Below are 19,948 nucleotides of genomic sequence, written 5' to 3'. Positions count from 1 at the left end.
GATGAGCATTGATAAATATTCGATCAATACTGAAGGAATCGTTTCGAAGGTTGATAATTCGCGGCTCACTTATCCACTTGATTTCCCGAGCGAAGGAGGAACAGGGAGGCTTATGTTTCCATTGTCAGAGGACAAGGGCTATTTGTTTATGGAAATTGCTCACGAGATTCGTAACGATGTAGGAGTGACAATGGCTCTTATTCAGCCAAATGGTAATTAATAAAGATACTAGTTGTGATTTTCAGTGATTTAAATCAATGCTAATGAGACATTTTACACTCTTCCAGGTCAAAGACGAAATTTAACTCATTATATAAATCCGGATTTCTCAAAGTTCTCCTTGGACAATGGATTGATCGGAGTATGCACCAAAAACTACACAACCCTGAAATGCACCCAGTTCGGGCCCGACGACATAGAGATCAACTGGTTTTCAACCAATTTGATCGCCGAACCGTACACACTACACTCCATGTACAATTTGCCGAGGGGCGAAGGATTTTTGATTTTCTCTCCGTTCGATATCGACGATAAACACGTCACCCCGTCTGGCAAGAAACTCGTTAAAATCGGTCTGGATGGGAAAGCTAAACAGTATGTGAATACTGGTATGGGGTGCCAAAGACAACCGGAGATGTATGAAAAAATTTTCAAAGATGGTCAAGGCAATTATTGCGTGAGCTTCGAATGCGAACAGAAAGTTGCATTTGAAGATCGGTCTATTACGAAGTTCCAATCGAAGTGCTTCGGACCGAATGATTTCACAGATATTGAGAAATGAGAGATAAAAGCTGGAAAACAAACCTTTTATTTGTTAGCAATTCTTTTATGATTCGATTGTTATTGATTATTATATTGCTTAATTAAAAATAAAAAAAAATAAAAAAAAATCCTTTACTTTTACTAAATTTACTTGATCGTCTCCTGGAATAAATTCCAAAAAATGCATGTCAAAGTAAATGGCAATAATCATGTAATTGATTTCAAATTCACTTTTGCATGCAAATTTTTAAAATTGGTAAACGAAATTCAAAATAACCCTAAATAATATTAGTTTTCCCTAAAAAAATCTAATTTTTGTATACAAAAATAAGAAATTTTGTCTAACAAGTTTTCCTAAATAGGAATTTAGAAAAATTTACGATTCATGCGGTTTTTTTTAAATTTTGTAAAGTAGTATGAACTGAAAGCTTACACAAAAAACACAGCGCTATATATATTATGAGATAAATTTACCAATAGCTGACTGCTGAAGGTACTTAGATAAAAGATGCTAATATATTACTTTAGTCAAATGCAAAATTGTAATTGAAATTTCTTTACATCAATTATACTGGTTGTATTGTATGTTCACGATACAGCGGACACTTTTGCGAATCAAATTAAAAATAATTAGTGGCACATAAAATGTATGTAAAATACACTAAATCAAAGAAAAAAATATGAACTTTACAATGGTGCACTGATATGGATTGCAGAAAAAAAGATTTTATGCTACAGTGCGAAGAACAAGACGTCCTTCGCAACGGCTACCAACAGTTGACTACTTGCCGTCCGAACGAATTACTTTGTTTTCACCCGTTTATGTTCGGATAGTACAATTTTCATTAGGAATTCGCGAAATTCAGCACAATCGGTAGATCAATTTGCCGTTGATTAAATTTTTGAATAAATCCACAAGCTAAATCCACAATAAATCCTTAAGTTTATCTACCAACGTCGATGATGGTTTCGAGCGATTCACCTGACTAGATGAATTAAATCGCCGTTGATGGAGATAATTCATAAATCCACCAACTCTTAAATTTATCTGCTGTCGAATAGACGAGATAAATAAAATTTCTGTCCCCTACGAGTCAAAGTAAAAGCGCATAAGCCATTTCGAGCCTGTAATGATGGTTAGCGCTGTTACAACTCTACTCGTGGACGAGCATGAGCTTATGTAGAAACAAAAATAAATGTTGTTTGTCTTTGAAAATTGAATTCAAATTAGTGCCCTATTGCTTTCATTATGCATTAAGAATTTTTTAAATTTATCTAAAAAGTCAATGCTAGTTTAATGGGAAAGAGCTGTCTAAGAGCTGCCAATAAATTAGCAGCGATTTTCTAAGCAAATCTCCTTGTTTATCATTTTCGACTCCAGAATAACGAATGGAATCCAAGAGAAGCCCATCAATTGCTTCTTTAGAGAAAATGACTAGGATATATGGAAGTTGGCCCTTCCAATTCTTTATTAAAGAATAAAGTTGACAATGAAAGTTGTTGACTTTGCCGGACATACACTTTAATCTTTGTAGTTTTTCTAATTGTGTGTCGTTTTCTTCATGGAAACTTTTGCCGGATGGGTTCAAGGACATGGCCATTTTACTCACAAAAACTGCTTGAACTTTAAAATATTACTTTTTTTGACCTTTCACTCTAAACGTCCGGCGTGAAACTGTATGACATCAAGCACATGGCGTGATCGATGCTCGTCTCATAAACCGCCAAGTAAGCACCAACGCGCATGAAAATGAAACTTTCCCGAGAATGTTCGAAAAAACCCACGGTGAGCGCGAAATTGAGATTATTAAGTTATAGCACAGATGATAAAAGTAAAAAGCTTATTTTTGAAAAAAATACTTTATATGTTTAAAATTTACTTGAAATTTTATTATTAGAATTTTATTACTATCAAATCAAAGGTTTTGATCTCAACTTTGATGTTAACATATCTAAGATGATCGTTTACGCTTATTTTTGTTGTAAAATATCAAAAAACAACGCTAATATGCTGTTTTTCTCGATTTTTTGAGTATATCGTGCGTACAAAATCAAAATTCCGTTCGGAGGGTTCTCATAAGTATTGTCTACTCATAATAGGTCTACCAGAAAGTGAAAACTGTGGCTAAACCCAAGGTTTGGCGCTTTTAAGTAGCTTAAAACTCTTATTTACATTTTATTTTAAATTTCCCATGTTATTTCAACAAAAAAAATAAGAAAAGATTATTTTTACTAGATCAAGCTAAATTTACGTTACAATGCAGACTCGACTTCGCGTCCTGAAAAGAGGAGAAAGTGGTGTAATTTATAACACGAAGAGTTTTGTTTAACTCAACAATAACAATTTATTTAACAATAAAACTATGTACACTGTTTACAAAATCTATTACGAAACACTATTATATCACAAGTGAGCCGATCTTCGATTCTCCGATCGTCCGTGCTGGCTCTTTTATAGCGCAAAACTCGGGCAAAAATCTTCCTTCTCCGGTAACCATCAGCTGATCTGTCACAGTAGGGATACAATCAGCTGATGGCAGTGGTAGGGCATCCGCTGTTCCGTAAATAAACAAAGTCGTTGATCCGTAGTGTCGCAATCTAGAGTGAACTTATCGAGATCGAACAGTGATTTTCTTTCATTGTAAGCCAAATTATGAGCTTACAAGGGTGAGAACTATCAACAACAAATTTTAACACGACTTCAAGGGAATTAGATCTGAAATTCAAATAGATGCAATACACTACCGGTATTAACAAAAAAAGATCTTCGAATAGTCTCACTCTCGCGAGTTTCATCGAAAAAAGAATTACGACTATTACATATTTGAAAATGGACCACGTTTGCGAAAATAAACGAGCGAAATTTATCAGAGTGAAAATTGACGTTTCTCGAATAAATGAATTCACAATTAATCGCCGAGTGTGTTGAACGAACTCTTATTACATTCATCAAATCAGTAATCTAATCGGTCACGTTAAATTTAGATACTTAAATTTGAAATTATCTCTTCATATATACTTCTTTCTTAACGTACGATCGCTCACGCGCGCACACACACACACACACACACACACACACACACACACACACACATGTATACGTGAGTTTGAAGTATGGCTTGGAAAGCAAAGCCGTACTTAAGGGGACATTTCTATTGCAAATTGTAAAAAAAATCACTTTTTAAATTTTTTTTTTTTGAGAACTATCATTTTTATTCATTAGAACTTTTTGGGTATTGTTTCTTACATATTAAACTACAAAAAAATTTTTTTTATGGGACTCAAGACCCATTTTGTTGGCTGTAGACGGAATTTGCTGAAATCCGTGTTTCGGCTCTTAGCAGCGATTGAGAAAAAACTACTGGTCCGATCTTTACGTTTAACGTCTAGTTTTAATCATTACAACTTTCTCTAGAAGACAAACCTCTAAAAAATTGATATTTTCAATTTTTACGATTTTTGCACGAATTTTTCCTTAAAAAATGCTCTTTTCGGTGGTTATGGGGGTGAATTCACCCCTATAAAAAGAATTGGGAATGGTTTTTTCAACTTTTTAGGGGTTTGTCTTCTAAAAAAAGTTGTAACGATTAAAACGAGACGTTAAACGTAAAGATCGGACCAATAGTTTTTTCTCAATCGCTGCTAAGAGCTGAAAAAATGTAGTTATAAGAAAAACAAACTCGTCTGAAGTTTTGTTCTGTACATATCGAGCATGCTAGACACTTCGTGAAATCGGGCATAACTTTTTTTCCTTTATGAATTTCGTTCTAAAATTTTAACAGGATATTTTTATGATGTCAAAGAACGTTTTAACGTAAAAAAAATGTATCGATTTTTTTTTCATTTTCAATGGGAATGTCCCCTTAAGCAATTTCTACGTCACTTCCCTAGTGCTGTTGCCTAGCCGTGGACTCCATGATCAAGGTAATGACACACGAAATTTATGGGTTTGACCCGTGTTTAAATCGGTGAGAACAACAAAAATTGCAGGAAACAAGGAAAAAAGTTAAAAGATAAGAAAAAACTCGTATACTCATACGTCACATTTACATAGCATTACTTCGTCGGGTTATTTAAAGATTTGCAAGCGGTAAACTTATTTCCCAATTTGACCATTCGAAACCAGGGATAGTGTGAGGGATCAAAGTGTTCGACTGCAATTCTTTGCCACTATGAAAACTTCACTACTTGTCAGCGTTGCCATCGCGTGATGTCTCTCTCTCTCTCTCTCTCTCTCTCTCTCTCTCTCTCTCTCTCTCTCTTTCGCTACTCTCTTTCTTTTTTTCTCTATACATGTATCTCGTCTTCCAGTGTGAGTGGGCGTGTGCGACGGTGCGAAGAAGATTTGTCACACTTTTTACTTATAGCTATACTTGTAATGGCCCGATTATTTTAATAATCTGAAAATACGCTGCCAATTCATAGGTAAAGAGCTTCATCATAGAAATATGATTTTCTTGGGTATAACCACTGATATAAACTAACTAAAGTTTTGTTATTGATGAGTAAATAATAAATCTTCAATTGAAGATGATAATACATACCTTATGTTCTCTCATCCTTATGTAACTCTATATGACAAAACAAAAATACAACTTTTCAATTTGAGTCTGTAACATTCATAATATTTGACGAATCTTCACGTTTGTTGTCTCGAATTACAGATTGATTGCTCTGTTTTTATAACTACGGAAAAAATCTGAAAATATTTCATTTATACAGTGAAAATCGATAAAATAATTTTTTTCAACATTTCTAATAAAAAATATAAAAATAAAAATCATAAAAAAAATTTTTTCCGACGAACATTACTACATTAGCTTTACCAACTGCATAGTTGGTACAATCAACAATAAATACAATTTAATTCAACACGATTCACCGTCCGTTCTCGAGATTTTGTCGCGTACATACATGCACGCACACTCATACACACAAAGATTTGTTGGGAATTCGATCTAGTTTACAAAACTTTAACCCAAATTTTTCAACGACGTCTGGTTTAAAGTACGTCAGAGATTTCTCCATGAGGAAGTAAAATTTAACTATATAACCAAATCCAATTGGAATTTGTTTAATTACAGGCATAATCTTACTTTATGATACAATTGACGTAGACAACGGTAACGAACGTCTGTGATAAACAGAGAACAAAAGATAAAAGTAAGAAATGTATATATGGTCGATTCTCTGTCAACTCGACAAAAAATATGAGTAGACGTTTGTAATGTCGTCATAGGTTTTACAGGAAAAAATAAAATTCAGTGTCAAATTTGCACTTTATCAAATGTTTCCACCTAAAAATAGGTCTTTCGATTTCGATGATGATCAAATGAATAGAAAAGAATCAAATGAATAAGCTGGAATTCTTCATTTTTCATGTATACATGTGTTAGCAATGAAAATTACCGATTCTAATGATTGCAACACTGCTTTTAAATTTTGAGAAAACCCATGTGCATAATATGTAATTGATGTGAAATCTGCTTTAAAGACTAAAAAGCATATAATGTTATGTTTCTTTATGCATCAAGACAGACAAAACTTTCATACACTACTCAACAAAATTATCGCAACAAAAAATTTCATCGAAATTTTGTTCGAAAGATTCAACAATCAGAAAAACTTATTTTTCAATGAATGCAGTTAGCACAGAATTATTGAATTTTAAGCTAAAAAATAGTACAAAAATAGTGATTATACTCAGCTATTTTTTGAAGAAACGAATATGCTTTTCGATTTTTTAATCTTTTATAATGTCGTTTTTCGTGATAAAATTTTTGTATGAAAATAATCTTAAATCACATACTATTAGAATCACATAATGTTAGAATATATACTGTTGGAATCTTCGCGAAAAATCCTTAATTTGAGCAGTGTAAAAAAATTTTTTAAATTTTTTCTGGTCATTTTTAAACATTTACAAGCTGATTTATTGTTCTATACGCAGCATAAAGATATCAAAAAAGTGCATTTTTAAATGAAATCGTCCACCTACGTTAAAAATGACTGCGGAATTCGATTCTACACATAAAAATACGTAAGAAAACGTCTTGTTTTTGACAAAAAATTATTGTTCCTATTTTATTGATAAGAGCTAACAAAACAATTATTCAAACTCAAAACCTGAGAAAAAACTATAATTTCTTTCTCGCAATGTAATTCATAAAATAATCGATGAATGCTGGAGTTTTCTATCTGGAATTCAAGCTTGTCTACTTATCATTCAAAATCTCAATTCAAATTAAAAAATGACAAAATGGCGGACTTCAGAAATTTTTTTTGTCTTTTTTGGCTCTTTTAAGGGCTCCAAAAAATAATAATAATGAAAATATTTAAAATTTTATAGGTTTAACCTCTAGACAATTTATTCAATTTATAAAAATATCTTAGAAAGTGAATGTACATAACTACATACATCGTTCCCTCATAAAAAACAGCTTCGGTTTTTTGCCTATAACTTTTTTACCAAATCGATTTTCGTAAAGAGGGGTTCGAGGGTGTATTCTACGAGACATTTGCTAACTAAGCAAGCAAAAAAAAATCGATTTTTTGATCGAGTCTCATGATAGCCTCCCTTTAAAATAGTGGGTTATTTAGAGTTTAGAACCCCTCAAATCTATAGGGATTTGAAAAAAATCGATTAAAATTGCGATCATAAAGTCTCGTGGAGGCACGGGTTAAAATGATTTGTCAGCCCCCAAATTTTACACAGCTCATTTTTTCAGGGTAAGAATCACTTTTCCGTCCAAAAAATAATTGTCATTCTTACTGTCAATCTCATACACATATACACACACACGCACACGCACATATGCAGGCATCAGTCACTAATTCTGTTTTCTTTACAAATATGTAATCAGAATTTACCAGACACAAAAATTGATAAAAGTCGATTTGCAATAAAAATGGGTCGTCACTTAAAAAAGTTGAATGGGAAAAATTGGTTTGATAATAAAGATCAACTATCAAGTACGATAATTATTCCGTTAGTGAATCACTTTTGTATAATCGAACACGCGGTTTTTATTTACGTCGCTACGAATATAAATACAAGACGAATAAGATTAGAAGCTCAGTATCGTTTTATCTAGCGACAAGCCAAGAGCAGCGCACAGATTATTTAACAATTACGATGTCGAAATTCGCGATGTTTTGGGTGGTCGCCTTACTCGGTTCAGTTTCGACTGCCAACGCCTACAGAAGTTTATCGTTCGAAGTCGACACTGAAACCTACAATCCAACGTTTTCAGAGTGGTCCTCGGAAAATTCCACTTTTGTCTATTACAGCTTGTGCGAATGGAACTTCCAAAGGGACGCCGAACCGAAGGAATGTATTGTGAATCGATTGCAGAATGATTTCTCGGGAACCAGTCCAAAGGAGGATAGGTGCAACGTCAAGCTGCACCCTCAGTCCGGTGGCTCGATCGATACGTTTTACGTTAATATCGCTCGAATGGGCGAGGATCGAGCGATCCTTTCTTGGATGGAACTAACTGACAACGACCATTGGGAATACGAGTATGACTTGAGATTCAGTATCGTCAATTTTTCCAATTGTAATGTGAAAACTGCCAGTCTTCCGAGGGGTTTGGATTTGAAAAATATCATTCCATATTATGCTACTTCATACAGTCATAATGAGTTAAGCAACGGCATATACCTCGAAGAAACAGATGATTTAGATGTCTTTTTCTTCAACTCAATGAGCATTGATAAATATTCGATCAATACTGAAGGAATCGTTTCGAAGGTTGATAATTCGCGGCTCACTTATCCACTTGATTTTCCGGTAAAAGAAGGGACAGGGATGCTTATGTTTCCATTGTCAGAGGACAAGGGCTATTTGTTCATGGAAATTGCTCACGAGATCAGTAACGATGTAGGAGTGACAATGGCTCTTATTCAGCCAAATGGTAATTAACGAAGATACTAGTTGTGACTTTCAGTGATTTAAATCAATACTAATGAGACATTTTACACTCTTCCAGGTCAAAGACGAAATTTAACTCATTATATAACTCCGAATTTCTCGAAATTGTCCTTGGACAATGGATTGATCGGAGTATGCACCAAAAACTACACAACCCTGAAATGCACCCAGTTCAAGCCCGACGACGAAGAGATCAACTGGTTTGCCACCAGTTTGATCGCCGAACCGTACACACTACACTCCATGTACAATTTGCCGAGGGGCGAAGGATTTTTGATTTTCACTCCGTTCGATATCGACGATAAACACGTCACCCCATCTGGCAAGAAACTCGTTAAAATCGGTTTGGATGGGAAAGCTAAACAGTATGTGAATACTAATATGGGGTGCGAAAGACGATCGGAGATGTATGAAAAAATTTTCAAAGATGGTCAAGGCAATTATTGCGTGAGCTTCGAATGCGAACAGAAAGTTGAATTTGAAGATCGATTTGTTACGAAGTTCCAATCGAAGTGCTTCGCACCGAATGATTTCACAGATATTTAGAAATGAGAGATAAAAGCTGGAAAACAATCCTTTCATTTGTTAGCAATTCTTATATAATTCGATTGTTCTATTGACTATTGTATTGTTGAATTAAAAATAAAAAAAATAAGTTAAAAAAATTCTCTACTTTTACTAAATTTACTTGATCACCTCCTGGAATAAATTCCAAAAAATCTTATTAACTGGCAATAATCATGTACTTAATTTCAAATGTACTTTTGCGTACGAATTTTTAAAATTGGTAAACGAAATTCAAAATAACCCCAAAAAAGATTAGTTTTCCCTGAAAAAATATAATTTTCGTAAACAAAAACGAGAAATTTTTTTTAATAAATTTTTCTAAATAGTATTTTAGACAAATTTACGATTCACGCTGTCAAGCCGATTCAAGCTGTCGAAACAGCACAGCGATATAAGGTAAATTTATCAATAGCTGCCTGCTGAAGGCGCTCAGATAAAGGATGCTAATATATTACTTTAGGAAAATGCATAATTTTAATTGCAATTTCGTTACTTCAATAATACTAGTTTTGTTGTATGTTCACGATAAAGTGGATATTTACGCAAATCAAATTAAAAATACTTAGCGGCACATAAAATGTATGTAATATACACTAAATCAAAGAAAAATGTATAAATTTTACAATGGTGCTAATTTGCGGAACACTAGCGTTTAAACCATTATAAAGAAAGTTCTTGTTAACATATTTTAATCAGTGTTGTTTACCTTAAAAACGATAAAACATGAAAATTTGAAATCGTAAAGGTGAGGAATATGAAGTTAAATTTTTTTTTCGAATTTAGGTTCAAAATTAATCATACATTAAGTTACTTTTTTTCGACGGTGTTTTGATAATAGAAATCAATAAAAAATCGCAAAATTGGTCGATAATAAATTTTTTTCGCTGATTTGGAAAAAAAAGATTTTATGCTACATCGCGAAGAACAAGACGCCTTTAGTAACGGCTGTCAACAATCGACAGTTGCCGTCCAAACGAATTATTTCTTTTTCAAACGTTCATGTTCGGATGGTACAATTTTTATTACGAACTATTCTCGTGGACGAGCTAAGCTTATCTAGAAAAGAAAGAAATGTTGTATGTCTTCGAAAATTGAATTCAAATTAGTGTATTATGGTTTTCATTATGCATTAAGAATTTTTTTTCAAATTTATCCAAAAAGTCAATGCTAGTTTTATGGGAAAGAGCTGTCTAAGAGCTGCCAATAAATTAGCAGCGGTTTTCTAAGCAAATTTAGAAGATTTTTTTTAATTTATAGTATAATTCATAATACATTAATTTAAATGAAATATTCGAGATCGCCAAATTTTAACCTCTTAATACATGAAAGATACACGTAACGATCAACGGATTAATGTTATTGTTATTGTTACGCGGACACACACAATTCTGCTCGAAAAGCGATTTCAAAATTGACGCGTCGTCGATCACTAATTTATCTTTAATATTATTATAAGAGAGTGCCTATTATGAAATCGGAGATGCAGGGCATAACCTCCATTTTTTACATGAATTCATCGATAAGACATCAGCAGACACTATTTTATCGTCGAAAATAATGAAATATTTTACTTTTTACACATGCTACAGGTAGTATACATACATTCAATAACTGTACAATTATCTCTTTTAAAAACACACCCGACTATCACTGCGACACCTAAAACACATAACTACATCCCCAACTCGACTCGTACTCATTATTGGGCGGTAAACGATCGCCAACTCCGGCTTCTCCCGGGCCAGGTCCAGGGGCGTCTGTCCGCTCTCGTTCTTAGCGTCGAGCACGTCTCGGCCCGGTCTCTGCTTCAACATGTTCGATAGAACATGAGTCGATTTTGGTCTATTCGAAGTGGAACAAATCCTTTTTTGAACCCTTATGCTATATATTTGAGATTTGATTGATGATAATTTTGATTACTCCTCAAATTTTATTTTGAAAAATTATTATTCCTTATATTTTTTCCGTGTTTAACCCAGAATATAAATAAAATGGAATAAAATTTTGAGCCTTTGTAAAGTCCACGAAGGAGGGATCTAATGAACTGAAATTTTCAGAATTTTCATTTCCAATGGGTTCTTGAAGAGGATGTATTTAGTAACAATTTCTCTCATCGACATAATACGCTAATGTTATTACTTAGTCGACCGTAGGATTTTTAATGATAGAACTGAAACTTATTTTTATTCATTTGTTTATTATAATAATATTGAACACATGAGTCAGTACATAAGGTTGTGAATAAAAAAATTTAATTTTACGTAACGTATAATGAGCGTGTCTTGCCGCAGTTTTTCCAACGATTAAAATTTTGTATTATTCAAAGTAATTTTACGAAAAAATGAACGAGTCATCACTGGCTTTGTTGTGCAGCAGCCAAGCAAATGCGATGTAAGTCTTCGTTCATCAGCTGCTCGATGATCTTTTCACAGCAGAGAATGGGCAGTTCATAACGTATTAGCTCCAACAGAGAATCCAGCGACCATCGACGGAAAAATCTTCTCGACATTATTTCGCACAGATAGACTGCACAAGTCGCACTAGGCCGTACGGGAAGATCCGACAATTTCTCCGAACGCGCTAACTCGTCCCAGTTCTCGCGTTTGAGTAATTTTGCTGCCTCTTTAGTTCGTAACTGAACCAGCTCGTGAAGAGACAGATCTGGTTTTATCATTATCTCTTTTGACTTGCTCCCAAATTCCTCGTCGTCACACCAACATTTGTCAAGATCCGTCGACTTGGCGAATAATTCGTACGCAGTGAACCACTTCATGATCAGCAGGGCGTCGCTACGGCCCAGCTCGTATCCTTTTTGCTCGAGTCTCTCGACGATTGAAACGGCGTCCGAAGCGAATTTTAATTTGACCTCAAACCGTTCATGTTCATCCACGTCCTTTATCGAGCCCATTAACCCGTCGAAGTCTTCCTCGGTGAGAAAAACGAAGCTGGACAGATCCGCCCCACGATCCAAGAGAACATCGACCGTATCTGGCAAGAGACTCGCCACGGCTAATTGCAATGGTGTATGGCCCAACTTGTCTTTAACATCGACTTGCACGGTCTGCTGGATTTCGTCGTTGATTCTGAAGAATACCTCCACGTAGTTGTCATTCATATACCTTGTTTGACTAATTGTGTGCAGAGCTGAAAATCTTTCCTCGTTGACGCAATTGGGATCGGCGCCTCTTCTCAGCAGCACTTCGATCAAGTCTTTATATTTGCGTCTTTTGGCTAGAGCCAAGTGCAATGGTGTGTTTCCCTTCTTGTCCTTGACGTCGACATCCACCAGCTGATTTAATTCGTCGTTGATCTCGAGGAATAGCTTCAACAAGTCGTCATCTTCGTCGTCGTTTCTTTGGCAAATTGTGTGCAAAGGAGTCAATCCGTTCTTGTCAGCTATATTCGGACCGGCGTTTCTTCTCAACAGTAATTCGACAGTCCCTTTGTGGCCCATCTTTAAAGCGAGGTTTAATGGTGTGCTACGTGAATTTTCCCGGACCCAAACCGGCTGCCGAATGCCGCCGCTGATTTTGAATATCTTCCTCGCGATGTCTTCGTCGTCGTTGTTCTTGCGTAAGATGCGCACCAATTCACAAATCCAGTCGACTGAGTTCGTGTCTAATTCGCCACCGCTGCATTTGAATAACATCCTCGCTAACTCATCGTCGTCGCTTTTTGAGTATATCAGGGCCAGCAATTCTGCAGCTAAATACAGCGACGAATCATCTGAGCTCGCTTGCGATTTGATTAGTATACTATCTAATTCACTGTATACTTTCTTTGCGGCACAATTCCATAACACTTCTATCAATTTCCCCATCGAATCCAGCAAATCGATCGAGCACCAGTCGGATTCTTGAGAGATGAAATTGGGATCCTGGCCGAGCTCGAGAAATTTCTCCACGACGTCGTCACAACCGCACGCGCACGCTACGTGAAAATGCGTGCAGCCGAGCTCGTCGACGTAGTTCGTATCAAATCTGTGGTAAATTTTGAATAGATTCTCGATGACTTCGAAGTAATGATTATTTCTGGCTGCCCAATGCACAGCAGTGGTGCGACGCAAAATTGGCTTGCCGTATTCGTCGAGGTCGGGCTCGTCCTTGTAGCCGCTACGAACAACGAATTCAATGAATCGTTGTCCTGGAGTATCTTCATCTTCATCTATGTCGATCGTCGACTGCATTAGGAGACAATCGATTTCTTCTTTCCCAAAAATGTCTCGTAGATTGGGAAGTTGGCCCTTCCAATTACTGATTACAGGGTCCAGTTGACGAAAAAATTCATGCCGCTCGTTCACGGTCTCCCACTTGAATTTTTTGGGTAAACTTTTCAATTTTTCCAATTCGTCTTTGTTAAGGCGATCCGCATCTTTCGAACCTAAATCGTCCGGGCCTGGGCCATCGCTGGAATTAACCTCGAATTGGTTGTCGGTCATAGTTATTCGGGCACTCACACTTCACACAAACAACACAACTGTAAGCGATTAAAGATATTCACTTTTTTAGCTACGAATCGCACTGGTTGTAGTCAACGCAATCTTCCATCGTTGTCGACGCTGCGGCGTCGTAACGTGTACTGAACTGCGAGCGACTCGATGTGCGGCGCGTAACTGCCTAAAGCCGTCCGCTCGATACTCGAGACCAGTTGAGACAAGATTCGCATATGACGAAATGAGATTTGACCGTTTAAAACGTATTGCCATATTTTTGCATGTTTTAATTTCTCCCTTCGCTAGACTTGAAGAAATATAATTAAAACGAATTTACAGGGAGTTTTCTATGATTCACATTTAATTGAAAAAACGCACACCGAGAGAAGTTTCTGGCGGCAGCGCCGTGAAATGGCACGGTTGATACAAGTGTACTTATTTACATAAAAGTTCATATTTATCAGAACCCTCGACTAAAAAAATCGTTTATTCCATTGGCAGGGGCTGTTGCCACTCGCACAAGCGAAACAGGTCTTTGTCTTTCATGTGCCCAGCAATCATTCCGCAGTCTGTACACGACAGATTCAGTTTACAACGATCCATCATGAACAGATCGGCGGCTAACGGTTCGAATTGCAGCCTCAACAGAACGTTTGCTATGTATTTTTGTACTGCTGATTGAGTGTATTTGCTAGAAAAATTTAGTGCTGGTAAACCGAGAAGCGGTGCGATATCGTTTATTTCCCAATATCGACAAATCCATGTTGCAATGGACAAAATATATCCGCTCCCCCAAGCCAAACTAGTGATAAATGATTCATTTTTTCTAATAGACCATTCATTTAAATGAAAAAAGAAAATATTGGAATTATATTTTTAGTGTACATTTAACTTTGAAAATCGATAAATTTGCTTTTCTGATAACTCTAAAAAAAGAAAAAAATTGCGGTTTTTTCAATTATACACGAGTTTGCAATAAAAAAAGCTATAAGATAAAGAAACTTATAAAACATGTAGCTTTTTTGAAATTTATAAAAGGTCTATTTTATTTTTTTGCTAAGTGCATTATTATTGCAGAATTTAAATTTAAATTTTTCGATTCTTTATTCGAATAATATTTTATATTAATTTACTTACGCAACTATTGAGTATAATTCCAGACATGTTTATTTATAAGCTTACATTTTTTTATTCGTGTTCACGTAGTTCAAGAATTACCCAGGTACGAACTTCTCAAAAATATATTTTTACAAAACATGATAAGAAAATGATATAAGTTAATAAACTTGTTTGATTGCAAGTATTTTAAGAATAAAAAAAATTATTCATGCAGTTCGTATTTTCATTGTTACCTCAGATAAGCAAACGGATTTTTGTGTATAGTGAAAACATAAATAAAAATAAACGGTGGTCTAAAATAGCCGAAGAGTGTGTAAAATGAAATCATTTGAATTTTTAAAAAATGAGGACAACACTGCCTTTTAACGACGAAAAGGCTTGATTTTTCGTGAGCTTTCGAAGAGATTTGTTCCGTAGTTTTAGGCTCCTCAAACATTTCGCATTCACCTATTTCAATGTAACATTTAATGCCCTTTCAGTATCTGAGCTCAAAATTTGGATTTTTCGCACAACATTATAGCTATTTGAACTAAAAACAAACGTGAAATTTTTGACACGATATAAACATAGTCAGTGGTCACCACGAAAAATTAATAAAGATAAATTATTATAATAATGAACTTGAAAATCTCTAAATTAATTACTTATGTTTTTAGTATTTCCAAACGGCGATCGGATAAGCGCATACACCCACCGTACAACACTTAAACCGATAGATACGAGAGGAAAGAGGATGAACGGCCAAACGGTGGCAATGACAGCTTCTCGGATATGAGAAGCACGCACAATTAAAACAAGAAAAAATAACACCAATGCAATGAGAGAGCTTTTTCTTTGTGACGAAGACGGAGTTAATCTACTGTATCTTCGTCACTCTTGCGCATACGATCGGTCTGTGAGGTCCACCGTACTGGAAGATGTGATCGGTGAAAAACATACTCGTTTCACTTTTAACGCGTGAAAATCGATTCGTTAATTGCAACTGCTTTCAATACTGCTCGATATTCAATTAAAAATGTAATCCTCGCAAAAATAAAAATAAAATCGGATAAAAATAATAAAATTTGTATATAAATATTTACTATATAAATCAAATCATTAATGAAATTACAAAGCTTGAGAATAATGAATCGATACGTGCTTTACAAAATTGACGAAACACACAGAGCGAACGATCCTCTTTTACCGGAGGTTTTGTAAGCCCCTAACTTTGACCCCGCCTAGGCGTTTGCTGCGTACATAAAGAGGTCGATGTATGGATCAAGGATTAGGCACGTGTCTTGCACGCCCTATTTTCCGAAATCGGTGAAGTCGCGATCCCCATATAGTTTTATAGCTTTTCTCAGCTATGATCCATTCATACTCGCGGCAGCGCGTGATCATTTCGAGTGAGACAAGTACGGGCGCATTTAGGTGGTGGCGAGAGCAACTACAACTTGGTTGGTAAGGCTGCTAGTCGTTTCCAACAGTTTATTTACAACTAATTACCAACAGCTGATGTAATTAATTGCACGTTGATTATTTCAATAAATGACATTTAGTTCCTATAAAAATACATGTATTTCCTCGGGAGTCTCGCAACAGTTTCATCAATTTTCCCACGTAGCCGCAGCAGCACGATCGTCTTCGTCTGAGGCAATTGATTCGACACGCGCTTCTCTCGACTTGGATTCTCGAACGTGTCCTTTTTGGACGATTGCTCCTCGGAGTAGCGGCAATGTCGCGCTCTCTATTACCTGCCGATAAGTTGCCGCTAGCTGCTCTCGTATTTGAACGAGTTGCATCTCGAGCTTTTTTCTCGTGAAATTTTGCCCGACCATGTCCTATTTCTACGTGGGTTTTGCGAGTTCACCGAGCCAATTGAGCTGCTTGAACTATAGTTTACGCCGCCTCTTCACGAATTTATGGCAACCAACGTTTTTTCTTTTTCAACGCGTGCCTGTCTTGATAGTCGCTGATGGAATCCACCCTCGCTCTATTATCATTTGGCGAATTTTTTATTTTTCATGGTAAATTGTTAATCTGGACAATTTTAAACGTCGCAATTGAAAAGAGCATCTTTAAAAACATAAGACGGTAGTTTTCATAATTTATCTCAAATTGATTGAGACATGGTACTAGCAGAAAGGGATAAGAAAAAATCGTGTTCAAGTTAATTTTTGAATTAAACTGGATTTAAATCGATGAAAATTTTATGTTATGCGCAAGAATCAATAAATTTAACTATTTATCTTATTATTTTACATAAAAGTATGTATGTGTGAAGTTTTTAGGTCCAAAAAATCGGAAAAAATCGCATCGATCGATAACGTACGAATTTCGTCACTGTGTGCTTGAATGGGTTAATTTGCTTTCAAGATAATAAAAATTATTTGTAATCAAAAAGTTACCTAGAGAGTACAATTATTGTATAGTATAGATGAGATCTAGAGCGTACTCATTCTTTTTTTTCATACATCATTGAGCCAGTTCTGCTATTGGTCAGTTGAAAGTCGAGCCTCTTACATTGACCTTCTCGTATTTCTCATTCTCTTCGTGTGGTCAGACATTTATAGATTAAAAGTTTTGTTCGTCGCGGGTTAAAAGCATTTTCATATATTAATTTTGATAGGCGTAAATATTTCGAAATACATCATTATCACAAAATTATCTCGTCGATTCGTGCGGATATACATTTTTCATAAAGAATATGCTATGTACGACGCTGTAATAGTAGTTGAAATTTGCGTATATGGTGCATTATTTCAAAAGTGTGATATTTGGAGTGGGTAAAATGGGCAATATTGGAAAAATTGAAAAACTTATTTTCTTCTATTTTGAGTTTAATTTTTCCGGACCCCCGTAGTTTCTGACACTTGATTCTTTGTTTATTCATGGAATATTCACTTTTTACCGGCCATCATCTAATCCGTTTATTTTCTTATTGCAAACATGAAAATTTGTCACGGAGGGGACACTCACGGAGGGGACAAATCGCACTTTCATCAAATTTCACGACGACAACAAAGTTGAAAATTTTTTTTCCGATCACGCACAAAAATTGTTTGTAAAGACGAACGTTTTTACGCCAGCAGATTCAAAAATAAAAAGTGCTAGCTCAAAAACTCGTCGATCACGGAGGGGACACTTTATTTTACTAGTACGATTTTCGTGTGCAAGTATTGTTATAGTGAAGCTGCAACTAAGATTTGAATATTCTACGGGTAAAAATCGAGTACTTTAGTTCTGAAAGATGACCCTCGTATAGTTAGAGAGGTCAAAATTATTGTCTAGCACGTTTACTGGCACTATATTTGTAATGATGTAAAATTTCACATAATTTAAGGACACATTTGTAACTTATGTACAATTGTTTTGAGACTATTTAAGATGACGAGTCATACAAAAAAACTTTCTTTAGGATGTATAGAATAAGGCCCATGTATCACAATATTGCTGGATACTTGTAAAAATATTTTTAATGAGTGAAAACAATCGATTCTGAGTTCAGGACAGGTCACGGAGGGGACATTTGGTGTGTTTATCCGGCTGGCAAATCGATGTGGTCTTTTTTTATAGAAATTTTATAGTTGCGGAAGGTAAAATTCGGTAAAATGAAAGGTTCTACCGTCTTAGTTTTCATTTTTTCAAAGTTTTCTAATAGCTACAATAACAAGACATGTCATATCACGCTTTTGAAATAATGCACCATATATACACATAATACACGTTCGAAATTGTAAACTCATGATAGAAACAAGTCACGAGAGCCAATTGGTACATGACAAATCGTTTATTATATCCGAGTGACGCCAAGGCGCCTATCTTGGATTATTTTCTACCATCGAAGCTCGAGCTAAGACAATTTAATCTTTAAGACTTGCGTGCATGGATTTTCAGCTAGAATGCACATTTCATCGCACTTCCTAATTCATTCGATCGGTCGCAAACACGCACGATACGTTCGTTCATTAAGGAATTGATAGATTTGCTGTCGGTGCAATGCTCAATTTAGTTCGTCGAAAGAGTTGTTCGCGGCTTCTCGCGTGACAGTGCACGTTTTTTTTGCGTTTTTTAACGTGATGCAACTCGAGCGTGGAATAATTGACATCGTCATCGTGAAACGAATATATATACACAAAGCCGTGCCCCCAGAACTAGTAATGCTCACACAACTGATACATTAGAGAGCGTGTAAAAAATATAGCATGCAAAACCGAGAAATAATGTTAAGGGATATCAGAGATCGGCTAATAGCATCTGTATCTCCCTAATAAACATAAAAGTATGAAAAGTTATTCAATAAGTTTGAAAGGAGTATTGAAGATTAAAATGAACCCAAATTTCCATCTGGATTGGAGTATAATATAAGTAACTATCACTTACTGCAGGCAGAGAGAAAAAAAGGACTCAAGATATTTCCTCCCGATCTCGTGATTTTTTCGTTCACACGTTCATTCCGCGCTCGCAGACGCGCGTTATACACCCCCGCGCGCAACTCGGATCAAATGATGCAACGCAATGAGCCATCGTCGATGAACACACAATGAACATTGTTGTAAATAATGCCTTTGCGCCAAAAATAGCTACGAAAAAAGCGGCTCGCGCGCGTATCGGGCGAGGACAGTTCGTTGCACCATTTTAGTAAATGCGCGCGGCAACGATCCACACGGTGAAAGTGCAAATTGCAACACGTTGACGTGTCTCTCGCACGCAGTACACACACACACACACACACACACACACTTGCTAAACTTAATAGGATCAAAATGGGCTTTAATAATCATTCGTTGCATAAAATTCAAGTAAATTCGTTTTGTTTTTTTTTTTTTTCATCCAAAAGTAATTCAGTCCAAAAGCGAGTACAAACCTGTAAGCAGTTGATGCAAACAGCGCAGCTTTTTTTTCAACGAAAAAAAGGCTAAAAAGCCATTTTGTCAAAAAATGTAAAAATAAAAGCAAAGTCAGGATACCCATGCGTGAACGTGTATACAGTTTTGGGCTGACGCAACGAGCCGATTCGTTTTCAGCATTCTTCGAATGCTCGACGACTCGAACGCGGCTGATGATAATAAAAAAAAAAAGCAAGAAAAAAGCAAACAAATCGACTTACGCGTATGTAGTGTGTGTATACGCGTGTGTATGCGCGAGCGTGT

At 35.8% G+C, this 19,948-nt stretch overlaps 1 protein-coding gene across 1 annotated transcript; it reads left to right on the top strand.

Annotated features, from left to right (window-relative positions):
- Positions 1-7,862: 7,862 nt before the first annotated feature.
- LOC111693445 lies at positions 7,863-9,250 on the top strand. The gene is made up of 2 exons (XM_023458046.1): positions 7,863-8,678; positions 8,754-9,250. Exons 1-2 carry the CDS (start codon positions 7,898-7,900, stop codon positions 9,239-9,241), a joined length of 1,269 nt encoding a protein of 422 aa, XP_023313814.1. The 5' UTR covers positions 7,863-7,897; the 3' UTR covers positions 9,242-9,250.
- The last annotated feature ends 10,698 nt before the right edge of the window (positions 9,251-19,948 follow it).

This window comes from Trichogramma pretiosum, unplaced genomic scaffold (assembly GCF_000599845.2).
Source record: "Trichogramma pretiosum strain Unisexual culture from Peru unplaced genomic scaffold, Tpre_2.0 scaffold90, whole genome shotgun sequence".
Classification (NCBI taxonomy): Eukaryota; Metazoa; Arthropoda; class Insecta; order Hymenoptera; family Trichogrammatidae; genus Trichogramma; species Trichogramma pretiosum.
The sequence above is the reverse complement of the archived record's forward strand: the minus strand, read 5'-3'. Positions and strand labels throughout refer to the sequence as shown.